Below are 18,215 nucleotides of genomic sequence, written 5' to 3'. Positions count from 1 at the left end.
TAAAACACCAGATAAATATGAATTGTAGAAAAACAATGAATATAACTTTACTATCAGTATGTCCTAGACACCATGGGCTACTTTTTAAAAGTAGCAAATATCAACTATATAGCTTTTACATCATTTAGCAATACTGCTCTTGTATAATAATACAACCTTGTTACAGGATTGCTGTGACAATGAGATTTAGAAACTAGAGATCCGGTATATAATAAGTATCAGAATGATGATCATGATGGTGATGATGAATAATGTTTCACTGTTCTTACATAAAAACAATCCCTCTGCTATAACCCATAAAAACACTTATGTTGATTTTGTTAGCAAACAAGAAAACCTCTCCTTTGCATCAAGGTGGTATGCTAGAGAGCACAGAAACCCCAGTGTCTGAGACAGATGCCAGGCATAAGAGGGAGAGGATATGGTGGGTACAGTTTGACTCTGACCACAGTGTATTTCCACTGGCCAATAAGTGACATTACGTACAGCCACTGTTTGCATTTTAATAGCAATAACACTGCTCTGATACATATGTGTCCCCCAAAATTCAAACACTGAAAACTAAATCCCTAACGTAGCAGTGTTGAGAAACAAGACCATTGTGAGTTGACTGGGGTCATGGGAGCTCTGCATTTCCTGGCTTAATGCCATTGCCACCAAAACAGGCTGAGTTTGCTCCCCGACTCGCACACCATGTCTTCACCATGTCATAAGAGGGACAGATGCTATCTGACCTTGGACTTAGCAATCCATTCTCTGCTGTTGTGGACAGGAGTAAGCGAAGGAGAGTGAACAAGAGAAGAATTATCTGAAATGACATCACACCATACCCACACATGTTCAGCCACGCTATTGATCTGTATTTCTTTCCTCTTTTCAGACAAGGCATACCACTCCCACCATCCTGAGAGCTGGTTTGTGGATGTCTCTGTGGCTCTCTGTGCTGGTCACTTTCATTTAGGTTCTTAGGTCTGTTAGTGTTCATCTTCAGGGCCAAGGCAGAAAAGGTGTTGCCATAGTTACAGTGCTTAGAAACATGGCCCCTCCCTGAGGCCAGCACAGTCCTTCCAGGTAGTGAGCACCATGCCAGACACCGATGTGCCCTATGGTGCACAGAAGCAAAGGTTGTGTTTTGTACTTTGTACATGGTGGGGGGGGGGGGAAGCTAGATCATGAAAATTCCCTAGAATCTTAACAATAGAGACAATCCAGAAGTTGCAGCCAACCAGGATTCCCCCGTTGGCCATTAGCTCTTTAAGCTTCAGAATAAATAAATTACTATAAAATCATATCTCAGCCATTGTCAGGATAATACTGATGAGAGAAAAAGTGGGGAGAATCTTATTCTTTCCTTCTCACAGTATCTGAGGAAGAGACAAAGATTCATCTTGTGCCTCATGTTTACCCTGAGCCTCATCAAATCTGTTCTTTATAAAGAACCCATTCTCAGGTAGTGGGTTAGAGTGAAATGAAATGGACAAAGACTGGACTGCTAACCCTTTTCATTGAGTTATTATATTTATTTTGTCTTGGGAGATGGGTAGAAAACAATGTCGGGGAATTAATTCTTTGTTTTTCCCTTGCGGGACTCAGGGATCAAACTCAAGCCATTAGTTCTGCCTGCAAGTTCCTTTAACCCTGAGGCATTTTACTGAACCTGTGATTTTTATTTTTCCCATTCTTGGGCCTCTCTGGCCATGCATAATTTGTGTATTATTATATAATAGGCATGACATATATTTATTTATTTATTTATTTATTTATTTATTTAAAGTCTTTGAAATCCAGCCTCATTTTAATGAAAAGTCCCAGTTTAACAATGACTTTAATCCTGCGTCTACAGTGTTTTGAGAAATTATTCATTGATAAACGTATTTCTTTGGCCATATTAAATATTTATTTTTATCTTATTATTACAGAAAATGTATAATTTTTCAGTGGCTCTGAATTGTTTGTTGGTGAGATAATAAAGAGATGCTCCACTTGAAATGTAAACCAACCCTTGGGTCTAGATCATTAGCAAAGCACTTTGTCCAGCATGGACATGGGTTTGATCCTTTAAACAAACAAACAAAAAATAAATGTTTTAGAATATAATACATATAGCAAAAAATTTGAACATGTTCAAGGTCATGCTTTGAGCCTTTCTAGAGATCAGTTTGATTTATAACAATAATAAAAGAGTATATTGTCAAAATGCTGCATCAGTAAGCCTTTTGCAACTCCAACAATGGTATACTCTTGATTACCTACCTGAATGGGTAGATAAAAAGGATAGCTTTAAGACACTAAGAAATTAGAAACATTGAACCTGGCTGTTGGTGAATAGTGATCTTCTTATATGAAAGACAACAGAGTCGGGGCAAAAACTATTTCAGCCTATGTGCATAAAGTAGGTGAGCTAAGTATTTTGTTTAAATCCCTATTGCCCTTGCAATGACAATGTCTTCTCAGTGTCTCCTGTCAACTGCAAAATATATTTTGTAACATTCATTGACACATTATCGTCAGCAAAAGTCATAGCATCATTAGTAAATTTACACCTCATATTCTTGCTTGGCCGCATCTTAAAATATAACATCTTATTCTTGTTGTAGGACAGGCTTGTGTGCAGAACAAATATTCCCAGCTTGAGAGCACTTTTTAAAAAAATTGATTCACTTTGTTATGTTTATGTAATAACCACATTTTCAGCATCCACATTATTATTATAAGAAAACTGATAAGGAGTGAGAGGGCGAGGAGGAGGGAGAAAGAGAGAGAGAATGCATTAGTGCTGTGTGCTTCCTATTGAAAGTTGCTTTGGAGAAGCCTGGTGGTACATGTTTTGTCAGAGAAACTGTGTCAGGGAGGGCATGTAAATCTGCAGAAGATAGAGAAGAAAAGTAAATGAGAGAAAGAAAAGAGCAGATGCTCTTTGTAGAAAGAAAAGTTAATGCAAGAAGAATGAGGACCAATCCCAAATCAGGTAGGAATCACCAACTGATGGTGATGCAATGGTCGGGAGCAAGATGGCATGCATGGAGTCAGTGTTGGGTCCTACACATTAGCTTTTTATTATAAAATTTATACTTTTACAATACAGACCTGGCAGGCCCTAAACAGAACTTAGTTTTACCAGGAGTGAGACAAACTGACACCATTAAGTCTGAAATAACACAGACTTTCCACCAATGTCATTAAGGTGATATATCTGGAATATAACTGATAGGAAACCGTGAGGTGAATCAAGAATATGTGGTGTTCTGATGGTCAGTTATCTAGGACTTTTCAATACGTAAATATGTTAATGGGGGAGATTTTGGCAAATGTAAACTTAACAATGACTGGAGTTAGGCCAACTGAATGTAATATATGAATATTGATGAGACATAAACGAACTATAAAGGAAATGTGGGTGGGAATGGGAATAATTTGATTGTTTACTTTGCTGAATTACACTTAGTCTCCTTAGGTGTGTATGGTACTGACCAGGAGAATAGTGAGCAACAAAACCCCCTCCTCAGCGTCTGCTCCTCAGCGTCTGGCCCTAAGTATCCTGGCAATATCATCTCCTAGATCTTGTATGGCCACAGCAGGACCAGTCACAGAGTGAGAACCTGCAGACAAGACTAAAACAGCACCCAGTTCAATTTTTCCCACTGAGTTGACAGTCCAGTGTCTGTTTCATTTTTAAATATCTTCCCAATGCCCAGCAAAATCTTTTGAAATGAGATTGAAATATACTCAATTTAAGATTAATAAGATATGTTTCAGCTAATAAACTTTACTGTCAATAAAAGCTTAAATCAAATGATGTTCTTTCTGAATTAGAATGTAAGTGTACCGATTCTGAAAGGGAAAGGTGGCCTTGCCAGTTCCTCCAAATTATCCTAGCAGTATGGACAGCCTTATGAATAAGCAAGTGACTTGTTGCTAATATTCATGGTTTTTTTTTTCCTTTCCAGGGAACTGACAGAGGTTATTGATCTTTCTAGATTTAAAAAATTAAGATATTTGTGGCTCCATCACAATAAGGTAATGTTATGCTTTATCTTTAAGTTCCTTGAGTGTCACGATGTCATCCTTTAATGGAGCTAACATTTAGAATATTACATATTATTTGGAAAGCTTAACGTCAGATGAGAAACACACAAGTATATGAACTATGATATGAGGGATCTCCAAAGCAAATGTAGGCATATCTATCTGGTATATTGAGTAAAGCAGTGTGAGATTCTATCAGATCACAGATTGCTGCCTCCCATGTTCTATGAAGGAAAGCTTGGACAGTCGCTCCTTTCCTAGTAATACAAAATCATATAGTCAGTTTAGTCAGTGTCTTAGATCGGGTTCATAAATGAGGATATTTTTCATATATTATTCTCTCTGTATGAATGACACACAGACAGGCATGGAAACACACACCCTGCCTTAGTGAGATGAAATTTATATCTCATTGTTGAGGTATTTATTGCAATCTCATTTCAAAATATTTTCCTGGGAATGGCATGATCATAGGTGGACAGCTCTTTTCTGTATTAACTATGGAGATGTAGTCATGCTTTTTCTTGCCTCCTCTCCTCCACTTCAGTCTTCTCCAGGGATGGTATGGTGGCAATTACCTTTACCCATATCTCTAGCCATGTTTGGTATGGACTGGGGTGGTGTGGAGGTTGATGAAAGCAAAGGAGAAACAGTTCTTTGTTTTGTATCCACTAGCACTACCCAGGTTGACTCTTGACTTTATGTGTCATCTGGAAGCCTCCCTGCTAGGTCTCTTGTGATGTTTTCCATCTACCATGGTAGTCAAGGTTTCCAGTGGTAAGGGCCTGGTGACCAGCTTATGGTGCTAATAAGGGTGATGGGAACATTAGGAGGTAGATCCTAGTGTAAGCCTGATCGTGTCATCGAGGGTCTATTGGAACCATGGCCTCTTCCTCCCTCTGAGCTTTCTGGCTATCTTGAGTGGTCTCATCTGCCACACATCTCTCTTCTGCTTCACTATCAGCCATAATTCACCTAGACTAAAAAACAGAATGAAAGCTTTGAAACCCAGAGCCAAAATCAAGTCTTGCTCCAAGTTGACTTTCTCCAATATTTAGACATAGCAATTGAAAGCTAACCACTGGGTCTTTCCACTCTCTTCCTGACCTCACCTTTATCCAAACACTACTTGTAACTGAAGTCTCTGAACCTTGACACTATACACTTTGGTCACCCATTGTAAAGTGTCTCAGATACACATTATTTTAGTAATATTGCATTTATAAGCTTTTTACTAGTGTCTGTTAATTACACAGAATTATAGGTTACACTGTAATGTCTTCATATGTACATTTAGCATATTCACTCCCATTATCCTCTTCAAGTCTGCCTCAGTGTAGGGCTCCCAACTCTTCCCAAGCCAAATAAAAGAATCAACTGACACTCAAACCCAGGCAGTGTGTCTAGTTGTCTGGTTAGAAGATGGCTTTTAGCATTTAGGGTGGCTTGCAAGGCTCTGGATTTTCCTTATTCATTGAGAAGTCCACCTGAGCATTTTGAATTCAGATTTCCAAACACCAGCAGTCAGAAGGATGATAATCTTTTTCCTAACAGTGCTGCCTTTGTGCAAATATCTATCTTCACAACACTGAATTTTTAAACAGCTATGTTTATGAAAACATTTCAGTGTTTCATTTCATTTTCTTAACCAACTGAGTGAAAATGGAAAATGAAATTGCTTTCAGTATTAACTATAAGCATCAGACTGTCCTTTAATCTTGAAGTAATTTCTAGGAAGAAACAAAAATAGAAATACCTTCGAGGTTCAGGCAACTAACAACTGAAAGAGAGAGTACATGTACAACTGATGGGTATTAAAATTCAAAAGCCTTCTAGACAGCCTGTCAGAAATTATCCTGAGTCATAGCATGTGAAGCTGAGTAAAACCAAGCTGCCAATCTTCCGTCATGGCAATGGTGACTCAGTTTTGCTTTCAGAGTGGCTCCTTGTGGTGGTCACTTCTGAAAGGGAGAATGTGCAAAAGTGTTGTACCATGTCTAAGGCGAGAGACATGATTAGAGAATTTGGGGAGTTTCCTGACTGTCTGTGAATGAGTCTTGTCTGCCCCCCAGCCACCCATTGACTTTTCATACAGTTGATCTACAGAGGTGTTCTGCAGAAAGCAAGGGATTCCACACCTGTCAACATCTTATTCTTTCTTTAGAAGGGGGTAGGTGGGAGGAGAGTCAGAATCCTTCACTTGTCTTTTTCTTATGTGCAAAGGTCTCTGTATTTTCTAAAATCCTCACTTGCTTATACTCAAAAGAACACATTTATATAGTCTGTGTAACTAGATATGAAAAGTGAACCCACCTGACGCATCATAATTGCTCCTGAGATTAGTGAATAAAGCTAACCTGAATTTTCTACTGAGTAATGATTGATTGGGTACTCATAATGCAGAAATTTGGGAGATATTGTAATAAAGTAATCAGGTTTACTTGTAATAAGTTTGAATATACGCATTTATCCATTTAGAAACACCTTACCTTTTTTCTAGAGAATAATTAAAAGCTCTCATACTGAATATAAAAGCCATTAATAAAGAAAGTAAACTATATGACTCTCACATAATCTGTGCTCTTATGATGCATTTTTCTTACCTCAGGGAAACACTGATTATAATACTTTTTCAACTTTGTTGGAAGACTAATATTTTGCCAAATATTTAAAACATAAATTAAAAAAAAAATCAGCAGAAATAGTATGGAGCTCTCGGCCGGGCTGTGAGAGCCATGGGTGTGAGCAGTATACATCCATTCTGACTTTTAAAATATTCTTAATTTACATATATGGGTCTTTTGAGGACATGTATGTACTGTCTGCATGCATGTGGTACTAGCAGAGAAAAGAAGAGGACCAGAGAGCCTCTGGAACGGGCATTACAGAAGTTGTGAGCCACCATGTTAGGAGCTAGGAATCAAATCCACGTCCTCTGGAGGAGCAGCCGGTGCTCATATCTGCTGAGCTGGTCCCCTTAAGTTGTCATTTTTAAAGAAAAAAAAAAGACAATTTATTTTTGGAAAGTGTTCCCATAAAAATCTCACTAATTTGCAAATAAAAGGGGAGAACCATGTGAATAAAATCTCCTTGATTAGATACATCGACTATTTCTGAATACTTTCAAGCTTAATTTTTAAGGTTAAAGATTTAATTGTTTTAGGTTTATATGTTTTAAGCTAGTCTAAACTACCATCTTAATTTATTAGGCAGAAACACCATAGAAGTCAACTTAGAAAACCAGGATGAATATTAGTTTTTATTTTTCCGTGCCTACATGTTATATTATTAAAATTCTTCCCTACAAGATGCAAACTTCAGTTGACATAAGAGGCCACCCCACTCTACTAAGGATGGCTATCATTTGGGAAACTGATGACAGCAAATTCGAGTGAGGGTGCTGGGAAAGAGGGGGGACATACACTGCTAATGTGAATATAACTATGAATCCGCCGCGGAAGTCAAGGTGAGATGTCCACAAACAAAACAAATAGAATTTCTGTATGGCTGAAATGTATCACTCCAGAATCTACACCACACAGAGTCTAAGTCAACAAAATGCAGAGACACTCGTCCATCCATGTTCATTGCTGTTCCATTCACCATAGCCAGGAAACAGAATCAGCCTAGAAGTCCATCAATCAACGAAAGGATAAAAACGATGTAATATACATGTTAAATGAAATTTTACATAGCCATGAAGAAAAATGAAATCAGGACATTTGTGGTGAACTACACGGAATTGAAAAATCCTTATGCTAAGCAAAATTAAGCTAGGTTCAGGAAGACAAATACTTCATGTTTTCACTCTGTAGAGTTTGGGTTTGTGGGGGGAGTGCTGTTTTTAGAACACAGAGGTAGAAAGAGGAATCATGGGAAGGAAGAGATGTTTGGGAAATTGGCGAAGAGAAAGTAATGGAATACATATGATGAGAAAGCCAAAAGGAGGTTTAAACTGGTGAAGGAGTGGGGGTCAGCTCAACTGGGAGAATAAGGGAATTAGAACAACAGGTCTTAGCTAGGGTTACTATTGCTGTGATGGAACACCATGACCACAGAAACTTGGGGAGGAAGGGGTTTGTTCAGCTTACACTTTCACATCATACTTCATCATCAAAGGAAGTCAGGAAAGGAGTTCAAGCAGGGTAGGAAGTCGGAGACATGAGCTGATGCAGAGGCCACTGAGGAAGGCTTTCTCTCCATGGCTTGCTCAGCCTGCTTTCTGATAGAACCCAGGACCCAGGGATGGCACCACCCACAATAGGCTGGGTCCTCCCCCATCAATCACTAATTAAGAAAAGGTCTCTCAGCAGAATCTTAAGGTATTTTCTCAATTTATGCTCCCTTCTAGATAATTCTAGCTTGTGTCAGTTTCTCAGCCATGATGCTGCTGACTTTCTGAGCTGAATTCTGCTTGATGGTGAGAGTTGGCCACTTGAAGACATTTAGCAGTATCCATGGCCTCTGCCCATTGGTCTCTAGGAATTGCCAAGAATTGCAGCTGAAACTGTTTCCCATCATCAGTTACTCCTTGAGTCAGGGGAGGCATTGCCTCCCCTGAACTGAAATCACTCAGTATGACAAAAAAACAAACCAAGAAAAACAAAACAATAGAAACCAGTGGCCTGTGGAAACCTACATGCAAACAAGTCTCCCCTCTGCTCAAAGTCCAGATGTCTTCTTGCTGCTGTTACTTTTGGAACAACACAAAGAGGGCCTGGCTATTTCTCAGTCCTTGAACTCTGCTCCAGCCGTTCCCAACTCCATCCTGTCTCTCTCCATTGAGCCCTGGTTTGTCCCAGGTTCTGGTCCTACAACTAGCCTACTCTGTCTCCTTCACAGAGGCTTTCAAGCATCCTTGGAAGCCAGCTCTCCCATCAGCACCACCTCTTCTCTCCATCTCCAGGCTCTTTCCCACAACATTTACCCACTTATAGCATAACATGCAATTAACTTATTTGTGTGTGTGTGTATGTGTGTGTGTGTGTGTGTGTGTGTGTGTGTGTGTGTCCTCCACTGCTACAACAAAACCTGGGACTTTGGTCTGTTTTTTCTTGCTGCTGTGTCAACAAACTTCAACAACTTGGCACTGCCTATTTAATGGAAGGATGGTAAATTAAAACCCTAGAATTTCCTCATAAATGCAAAAATTCCAAATTGTCAGTGAATCACAAATGGCGTGTACTTGGTCATCAATTATAAACTTGAGGAACGTAAATCAGGGATGTTCTCGGCATTTTATTTCTGTGAAGTTGATGTGCCAGTTCCTCTTCATTAGACATCGCAGTAGGGACTTTTCTTCACATAGACATCAATTCAAGTAATAAAAAGGACAGAAGTATCCTCCTACCGACTCACGCAGAAAACGTACTTATTGAGATGATGGTGGGTAGTTATTATGAGATTTAAAAATAAAGTTCAAAAAAAATTCTCAGGAAAGTTGCAGCATTTGCAAGCACAGTAAAAGGTTAAAAAACATATGGCAGAGTGAGGCTCCCCAGAGAGCAGTTAGAAGCCTATGCTTGCCATGTTGGTATCTTCAGCGCCAGCCATTGTAAGAGGACTTAACACTCCTGCCATTCCAGCTGTGGACAACCTTGTCTCATCTCTGCTGCCATAAGAAATAACTGGCTGTTTTGCCTTGCTGATTCCTGATTGAAGTACAGGGGGGTACACTGTAAAGGCTTGGTCTGGATGCTGTCCATGCCTATGCAGAAAGTCTGAGATAGCAAATATCTTAAGTTCTCATTTCTACTAGGAATCACCGAGGAAGTCTTGAAACTATGAAGAGGTTCAAATTCTGAAAAGTTGGGATCTCTCAAATTTTATTAGATAATGTTTAGAGAGACACGTGTGCAAAATAAAGGAACAGAAATGTAAGAAATGATGATTCTTGACGGAATACCCTGGAACGAGCAACTATTTGAACGAGCAACTATTTAGTGAATGGGTGTTGAACCGAAGGCTTAGAGAGAGCTACCTTTCTGTCCCTGTTTATTGAGTCGCAACCTCTCCACAGATGCTCCTGTAACATGTGTGGTGTGTTCTGCTTCTTCAAAGTTCATCATGACAAAGCCGTGCTCTGGACTTAGCAACGGGCCCAGGAGCTCGCCCCTTCCGCTGTCCTCCTCGGATGAGCACCATGCAGCTCTCAGGGCTACTTTGCTTCCTGACTTTTCTCTTTTGCACAAATTATTTTGTTTCCACTAAGGAACATGAGGGGTTAGTTCTTTCCCCTTCTTGTTCCCACTTGTACCACACACATACATACTTCCCACTTCCTGGTCTCCTTATGTGGTTGTAGTGTAATTTTGGTTAAATCAGTGTTCACTCATTACATTGTTAAGACAGAGTATGCTTTTCAGAACTAAACCATGCATTATACTTCGCTTTTCCTTTATTGTCCTTCCGATTCCCTGGAGTTCTTGTTTGTTTGATTTTTCCACCCTAAGGGTTGACTCGCATCTCCCTATGTTCATATGTAGAAGTTATGACCCCAGGTCCCCAGTAACTGTATTGGAGATAGGGCATTTAGAAGTAATTAAGTTAAATGGGTTATTAAGGGTGGGCCCTAATCCAATATGGCTTGCAGTTTTATAAAAGAGAAGATTAGGGCTCACAAAGAGATGCTATTTGTATGCACATGGAGCAGTTCAAGTGAGGTAAAAGGTGACCTCTACAAGCCAGGAGAGGCCTCAGAACTACACCCAACTCCCACCAACACCTTCGGGAAACCGCTGCATGATCTGCTCTACAAATTAATATTCCTTTAAAATGCTCTTTTTACTTACTCAACTCAAAATCCCATCAGCTGAGCAACCTGAAGGCATTCAGTTTCATCCATTGTCTTAGTTTGCCGAGGCCCTTTAGACATGTTCCATGTGTCTGTGTGCAGCTCCTGTTCCCCCTCACCACCACCCTAGGGAAATCCTAAGATCTCTTCCTGTCTCCTGAAATGCTTGTCTGTCTTTTTCCTCCATTATATACCTGGATAAGGATTTGCAGGTCATCCAGGTTCTCATATTGTGAATGCCTATAATTGTATGAGTTCAATCCTCATGTATGAACCGAGTTTGGCTTATTTCACCAGCAGAATTTTGGGGTGGTGATAAGGTATCCTTCTGTTTTTATTTTCTTATTTTTCAATGTATTGAATGAAAAGTGAGTCCTGGTATGGGGTGTGCAGGGGAGGGTGTTGGGGGGGGAGGGGGCAAATGTGAGCACATATGTGCACACATGCACATGAGGGAAAAGATCTGACCACCCATACTCTTCCTCTTCAACTATTCTGACACGTCACAGGGATATATGTTGATAGTGTGATGGTTGGTTTTGATATTCCACTTGACTCAACCTATAGTTGCCTGGGGAAGTTGACCACTGGCTGTGGCGGTGGAGTATTGTATTCATTGTGCAAACTGTTATGGGACGACCCAGCCCACTGTAGTCAGCAGCAACAGTGGGGTGGGGGGTGGGGACGTCCTGCACTATAAACAAGTAGAGAAAAAGCCAGTGGAACCTCAAGCAGCCTTTCATTCATTTCTCCCTGCTCTTAACTGTGGAGGTAATGTGACTATCTTTGTTATTTCCTGGTGCTTCGACTTCCCTGCTGCCACCATGGGTTAAAATAAACTCCTCCCTTAGGCTGCTATTGGTCAGGCTGCTTGCTCAGAGCAGCAGAAACAAAACTGAACCCATTCCTTATCAGTTGTGCTGGACTTGAGGATAGTTCAAACCAAAACCCTCGTGTCTTTTGAGTTGGGGAAATTTTTCTTAAGTATTTTCATTTCTTCCTCTTTTATGTACATTTTTTCTCTTCCTGAAATATACACATATACTCAGAGGCACACGTAGACAGGCACATACAGGCACATAAACACGTACACACAAACACATATGAATATATATACGACACATATCAGCACATAACTGCCTTCTAGCATCATCCTGTCTGTTCTTCACATGCCACTCTTCTTCCTGTGGCCCTCCAGCTTTCTCTCCCACGCCCTTGACATGTTCTTAAAGCCTGCTTTCAAATTTTTCATTTTCAAGTGCTCTTTTTATCTAAGTATTTACTTTCTTATTCATATCTTTTACCTTTCAGAAGCAAAGTCTCATGTAACAACTCCCCACTGTTACTCAATTTTATGCGGTGCTGAGTTCAGATTTAGTGTTTTCTGTATGCAAGTCAAATACTCTACTCACTAAATTACATCCCGAGCCCCTAAAAGTTTATATTATATATACCTCCTTAAAGGTTTAACCCAGGAAAAATACATATTCATATAATGTTTTATGTAAAAGATGCTTACCTTTTATGTTACCCTTGTGTGATTTAATTTTAATTTTAAGATTAATTGTATACACATATATATGTGCATATGGATACATGTGTGTCAGGGCTGGCTGAAGCCAGAAGAGAGGGAGTTACAGGCAGTTTTAAGCAGTTAGATAAACCTGCAATCCTCTGCAAGAGCAGTAAGGGATTTCAACTGTGTGCCATCTCTCCAGCTCAGACTGCTAACATTTTTGTGAAGGCATAACTGATGCACAAATAACAACATACATTTAAAATGTACAGCCAAGTGGTGGTCACGCATGACTTTGATGCCAGCTCTTGGGATGCAGAGGGAGCCAGATTTCTGTGGGTTCAAGGCCAGCCTATTCTACAGAGTTCCAGGACAACCAGAGCTACACAGAGGAAGCCCTGTCTTGAAAACAAAACAAAACAACAACAAAAGGTACATATAAAATGCATAATTGGATAATTATGAGCAAATACATACACACCCATGAAACCATTGCCACAACCAAGATATACTTCATTCAAGAAGAAGCCTAGAGCTCTTTGGGTTGTGCTTGCTGCTCTTGGGAAAGGAATACTTAATGAAATTTACCTTGTCAAATATTTCAATGGACACTGCCACTTTGGTAACACAAGTACCATATGTCACAGTAGAGTTCTAGAATTTACTCATGTCTCGTAACTTTTACACACTGATCAATAACTTCTATTTCCCTTGTCCTAGGCCACAGCAATCATTGCTCCCTACTTTCTGCCTCTAGAAGTTTGGCTATTTAGCTACTTCAAGAGTAAAACCTTACTGTTTTGGTCCTTTCAGGATTGTCTTAGTTCATTTAGCATGGTATCTTCCAAGTTCAGCCAAGTCACTCTGTAGGATTTCTGTATATTTTAAGACTTATATTCCATTAATATTCCATTGTATGTAAACTGCAGCTTTTCCTTAATCCCTTTCCCTTTCAGCAGAAGGTTGAGTTGTTTTTCACCCCTGGGCTATTTTGAATAACTCAGCAGTAGATGTTGGAGTGCAGGTTAACTCTTTGAGATCCCGATTTTGTTCTTTTAAATCCACATTGCAAAGGAAGATTGTGGGCCAGGATGCTGGGATGCCCTCCATAGCAGTCACACATCTAACACTCCTAACACAGTGTAGCAGAAATCCAATTTTTCTGCATCCTTAATAATGTTTTTCATTTTTAAAATCATTTGTCCTAAAATGTTTGAGGTAATCAAAATGTTTATTTTATTACATTTTTATTGGTCGGAGGGGCAGGCATACCTGTGCTATGGGTGTAGGTGACGATCAGAGGATAACTTACAGGAGTTGGTTTTCCCCTCCCACTATGCTGACCTCAGGATCAAACTCAGGTTGCCATGCTTGGCAGTGAGTGTCTCAATGCTCTGAGCATATATATTATGTTTTCTTTGTTCCAAGAATAAAAATGCCCTCTAATATCTTCAAGCATAGTAATAATGAGAATTATTGCTGCTATTTTAAATATCTATTCATATTATTTCTGTATATTTTTTAAATCTCTATTTATGCCAGAATTTTGCCCTTTAATGGCTTTTATAAAATGGCTGTATTTAAAATGAAAGTTTAAAGGCTAGAGAGCTGGTGCGTGCTTAAGAACCCTCACGGCTCTGGCTGGACCCATGTCCAATTCCAAGTACCTACTTCAGGTGGCTCACAGATTACTGCCTGTAATTCCAGTTACAAGGCATTCAGTGCCATCTTCTGTCTATGCAGGTGGGCAGGTGGTACACACACACACACACACACACACACACATCGTTAAAAGGAAAATCTAGCTGTGTATAGTAAGTAGTGCATGCCTTTAATCCCAGAAGCCAGGAGGCAGAGAAAGGCAGATGAATCCCTCAGGGTTTGAGGTCTGCATAGAAAGTTCCATGCCACCCAGGGCTATATGATAAGACTCTGTCTTGTGAAAAGAAAAACAGATGAATGTCTAAATGATGGTTGGGAGTTGTCAATGCAAACTTGACTCTAGGGTGTGTCTGCAAGGCAGAATTTGAGGGAACCTGGGTATGGAGATGCGTGGGCATCTCCTCCTGTGGTCAGAATTCTCAGGAAAGCCTTTGACAATCCCCTGACCCAAGAGAATGACCTCGATTATGAGGGCTTTGAAATCCAAGCTGGAGAAAATGTCTTCAACTTGTCAGGATTCCAGGGAATGGAATCCCCCAGGGCAGAATGGTCTGCCTCTAGCTCTGCCTGGGGTCTCTCGGCTTTAACTGCCTAGGAACTCTTCTGCTCTTCTCTAGTGCATTCTATTCTGTTCTTCTGTTCTGTGTTCTGTCCTGTCCTGTTTTTCCTTCTCTTATTCTCTTTCTTTTCTCTCTCTCTCTTTCTTCTCTTTTCTCTTCCCCTCTCTTCTTTCTTCTCTTCCACTCTTTTCCTTCTCTTCTCTTTACCTCTTCTGTGTGGCAGGACAGTTAGGTGTCTATTGGTAGACTGGAAACACTCTCTAGAAACAGAATGTTTACTTTTAATTCTCTATGAGTTCGTTGCTAGCCCTGGAGCACTATGGGATGTTGTATATATGCATCCAATGTCATTAAATCATGTGAATTTGATTTGCTCATCATTTTAGTCACCTGTCATTTTTATGTGAACCAATTAAAACTATTGTTCTGAAATATACAGTACATTGTTGATGACCATTGACAGATTCAGTTCCATCCAAATCATAGCAGCCTTTTATTAAATAAGTACCCGTACCCTTCTTTTCCAGCCTCTAAGTAGCCATCTCTCTTCTTTCAACTTTATAAACTCTACTTCTGCAGCTCATCCACATATGAGCATGGTTACACAATACTTGTCTTTCTGTGCCTGACTTGTTTTAACTAACCTGTCTTCCAGGCTCTTCTGTGTTATCAAAATAACAGGTTTTCCTTCTCTTTGAAGACTGACGAGTATCCCATTCTTTACTCACTCATACACTGATAGTTTAATTTCATGTCTTGGCCATCAGGCATAATAGTCCATTAACAGTGTAGCTAGCATGTTACACTACTAGCTTGTAGCTATCTTTCAAATTGTTCAACTCCTTTGACTATATCTTACGGGATGGGTGTGTCCTGAGAGAATGTGTCTCAGACCCACGGCAATCCTAAGTCTTTCCCCAGGTAAGACTTGAGGAAATAGAAAGGTCTTCCTCCAGTTGTATTTGGCATGTCAACAGTGTACAGAATGTAGCAACCACAGCTTGGAAATGGTGGCCGCCTTGATGGCCTCAAATGGCTAGGCCTGGCCTATTACTGGCATGGCAGTACTCCTGCTTTTATTGTCTTGTAGGTGTGTTCAGTCAGTAGTGGCTCCCATTCTCAGTCTCCAGCCCCAACCACACCCACATTCCATTCCCTGAGCTTCCTGATTCTCTGCCTTCCTGGAATGCGACTGCCTTAGTGAGGAGCTTGTGCCTCTTGTAGCTCCCCTTTAGTCTCCTCTTCCCTCTGCCACTCTCTGCCCATTTTCAATCCAGTTGCTTGCCAAGGACCAGCCTCAGCTTAGATAGGGGTTCTGAAGAAGGGGTGTCTGAGAGCAGCAAAACAAATGACTCCAAGTCAAATCATGGGTCCAAGCTGGTGGCCTATGTTCTACTGGAGTCAGCTTTCCAGCTTCCTTGTTTTCTGTTCTGTTCTGCTCTCTCATTTTCTCTCTCATCTCTCTCTCTCTTTCTCTCTCTCTCTCTCCCAAGATCTCCAAACAGCTCGTTTTATTCTGCTCAAGACAGTTCTGCAAGCAGTTCTCTCTTGCTATTCTAAAACATTCTCTGGATCTCCTGCCGATCACAAGTCGTCTTTTATTTTAAATATCAATTCAGTCATTTACTTCAGGTTTCCTTTTGATAATTCTATGAATCAGCATCATGTGACCCCAGCCCCTTAATTCTTAGGAGACAACAAGCACATATTTTCTTTTAACATTGTAAGAGAATTCAGATATCTGTCTCTGTTAAGCACAGACAATAAACTAGCTGGGTGGGACCCTGTCCTGAAATTACCATTTCTACCACACCTGGGCCTAAATCAGCTCTGTCTGGGGTTAACCTTGAACTCAGGAATCTGCCATCATTTGAATCTGTGTGAGTTTGTATCTTTCTGACAAGCTGGCTCGTCAATGCAACTGCCTTTGCTCCTTTAGATTCGTGAAGCTCCTCATAATTCATATTGCATCCTCATTTTTTGAAGAGTTGAGAAATTATTATATTTTGGAACTTATATTTTTAGAGTTCTTTTCCATAGTCTTAAGGGCTGTCCTGAAGATCCCAGCATTTACCATATTGCTGAAACATTAGCCATACTTTCCCCTCCCAGACTCATGCTGTCTTTTCGTTTGTTTTGTTTTGTTTTTTTTTCGAGACAGGGTTTCTCTGTATAGCCCTGGCTGTCCTGGAACTCACTCTGTAGACCAGGCTGGCCTTGAACTCAGAAATCCGCCTGCTTCTGCCTCCCCTTCTGCCTCCCAAGTGCTGGGATTAAAGGCATGTGCCACCACGCCCAGCTCTCATAGTGTCTCTTATTATCATGGAGTCATTAGTGTTTACAGGGAGGACTTTCCTTAAAAGAGGAATGTAAAATATGTACATTACTATACAAACAAGCCATGACAGCCATCAACACTGTCCACATTTACTGGCCCTGCCCTGTCATTCTGTCTGCACCAAGGCCGTGTCAGACCCAAAAGTTGTGTACTTGCTATAGTTTGATGTTGTTGTCATAGGCTCTTAACTAGTTTTACCTGTTAATTCCTCATCAGATACATGATTTTCAGATATCTTCTTCCATCCTGTGGGATGTTTCTTCATGTCGTTCGTTATTTCTTTTGCCGAAGTAGAGCTTTTGGGTTTAGGGTTCTGCCATTTGTCTACTTTTCGCCTTGCTTACCTGTGCTTTGAGAGTTGTACCAAAAAATCCAATTCTAAATTAATGTATGTGGCTTTCCCTGTGATTTCTTTTAGTTGTTTTAACTTTACATCTTATATGTAAGTCTTTATTTTTGAGATGATTTTTGTGTGTGGTTTGAAATAAGGACCCAATCCCATTCTTCCACCTGCAAACAGCCAGGTTTTCCAAACACATTTACTGAAGGGACTACCTGTTGGCTATGTATATTCCTGGTACCAGCTCAAGAATCATGTGAGACGCTGGAGTGATGTCTCAGCAGTTAAGAGCACTGACTTTCCTTCTAGAAGAGAGGAGTCAGATATCAACACCCCCATGGTGGCTCACAATCTCTCTAACTTCAGTTCCAGGGACTCTGATGTTCTCTTTTGGCCTCTGGTGCACTGCATGTGGATGGTGACCAGGCACACATGCAAGCAAAATGTCCATACACATAAAATAAAATTTAATTTTAAAAGATCAATTGAAATAAATATATGGGTTTATCTCTGGGATGTCTCTATTGTTCGTTGCTTCTCATTTTATGTTGGTGACCTTTGCTTTATATATTTTAAAATGAGGGAGTATAATGCCCCCAGCTTCAGTTTTCTTCAGGAGATTTTGGCTATTTGGGGCCTTTTGTGGGTACATGTGAATTTAGGGAGTTTTTTTCCTTTTTAAAAAATGACCTCAGGGCTGGCGAGATGGCTCAGTGGTTAAGAGCGCCGACTGTTCTTCCGAAGGTCCTGAGTTCAAATCCCAGCAACTACATGGTGGCTCACAACCACCCGTAATGAGGTCTGCTGCCCTCTTCTGGTGTGTCTGAAGTCAGCTACGGTGTACTTACATATAATAAATAAATAAATCTTTAAAAAAAATAAGAAAGAAAAGCGGGCATGGCGGTGCACGCCTTTAAAAAAAAAAGACCTCAGGCTACTGATAGAAATTGCTTTGGGTGGTACAGACATCTTCACAAAAT

The 18,215-nt window shown here is 40.3% G+C and overlaps 1 protein-coding gene across 3 annotated transcripts in view; it reads left to right on the top strand.

Annotated features, from left to right (window-relative positions):
- The window catches only part of Lrrc72 (leucine rich repeat containing 72), a 48,068-nt gene that overhangs the window by 9,107 nt on the left and 20,746 nt on the right, over positions 1-18,215 (top strand). For all 3 annotated transcript variants that reach the window (NM_001361098.1, XM_006515213.2, XM_017315204.2), the window contains one exon: positions 3,948-4,017. In NM_001361098.1, the coding sequence (NP_001348027.1) occupies positions 3,948-4,017 (70 nt within the window). The remainder of the gene's footprint in view (positions 1-3,947; positions 4,018-18,215) is intronic.

This window comes from Mus musculus, chromosome 12 (assembly GCF_000001635.26).
Source record: "Mus musculus strain C57BL/6J chromosome 12, GRCm38.p6 C57BL/6J".
NCBI classification, from domain to species: Eukaryota; Metazoa; Chordata; class Mammalia; order Rodentia; family Muridae; genus Mus; species Mus musculus.
The sequence above is the reverse complement of the archived record's forward strand: the minus strand, read 5'-3'. Positions and strand labels throughout refer to the sequence as shown.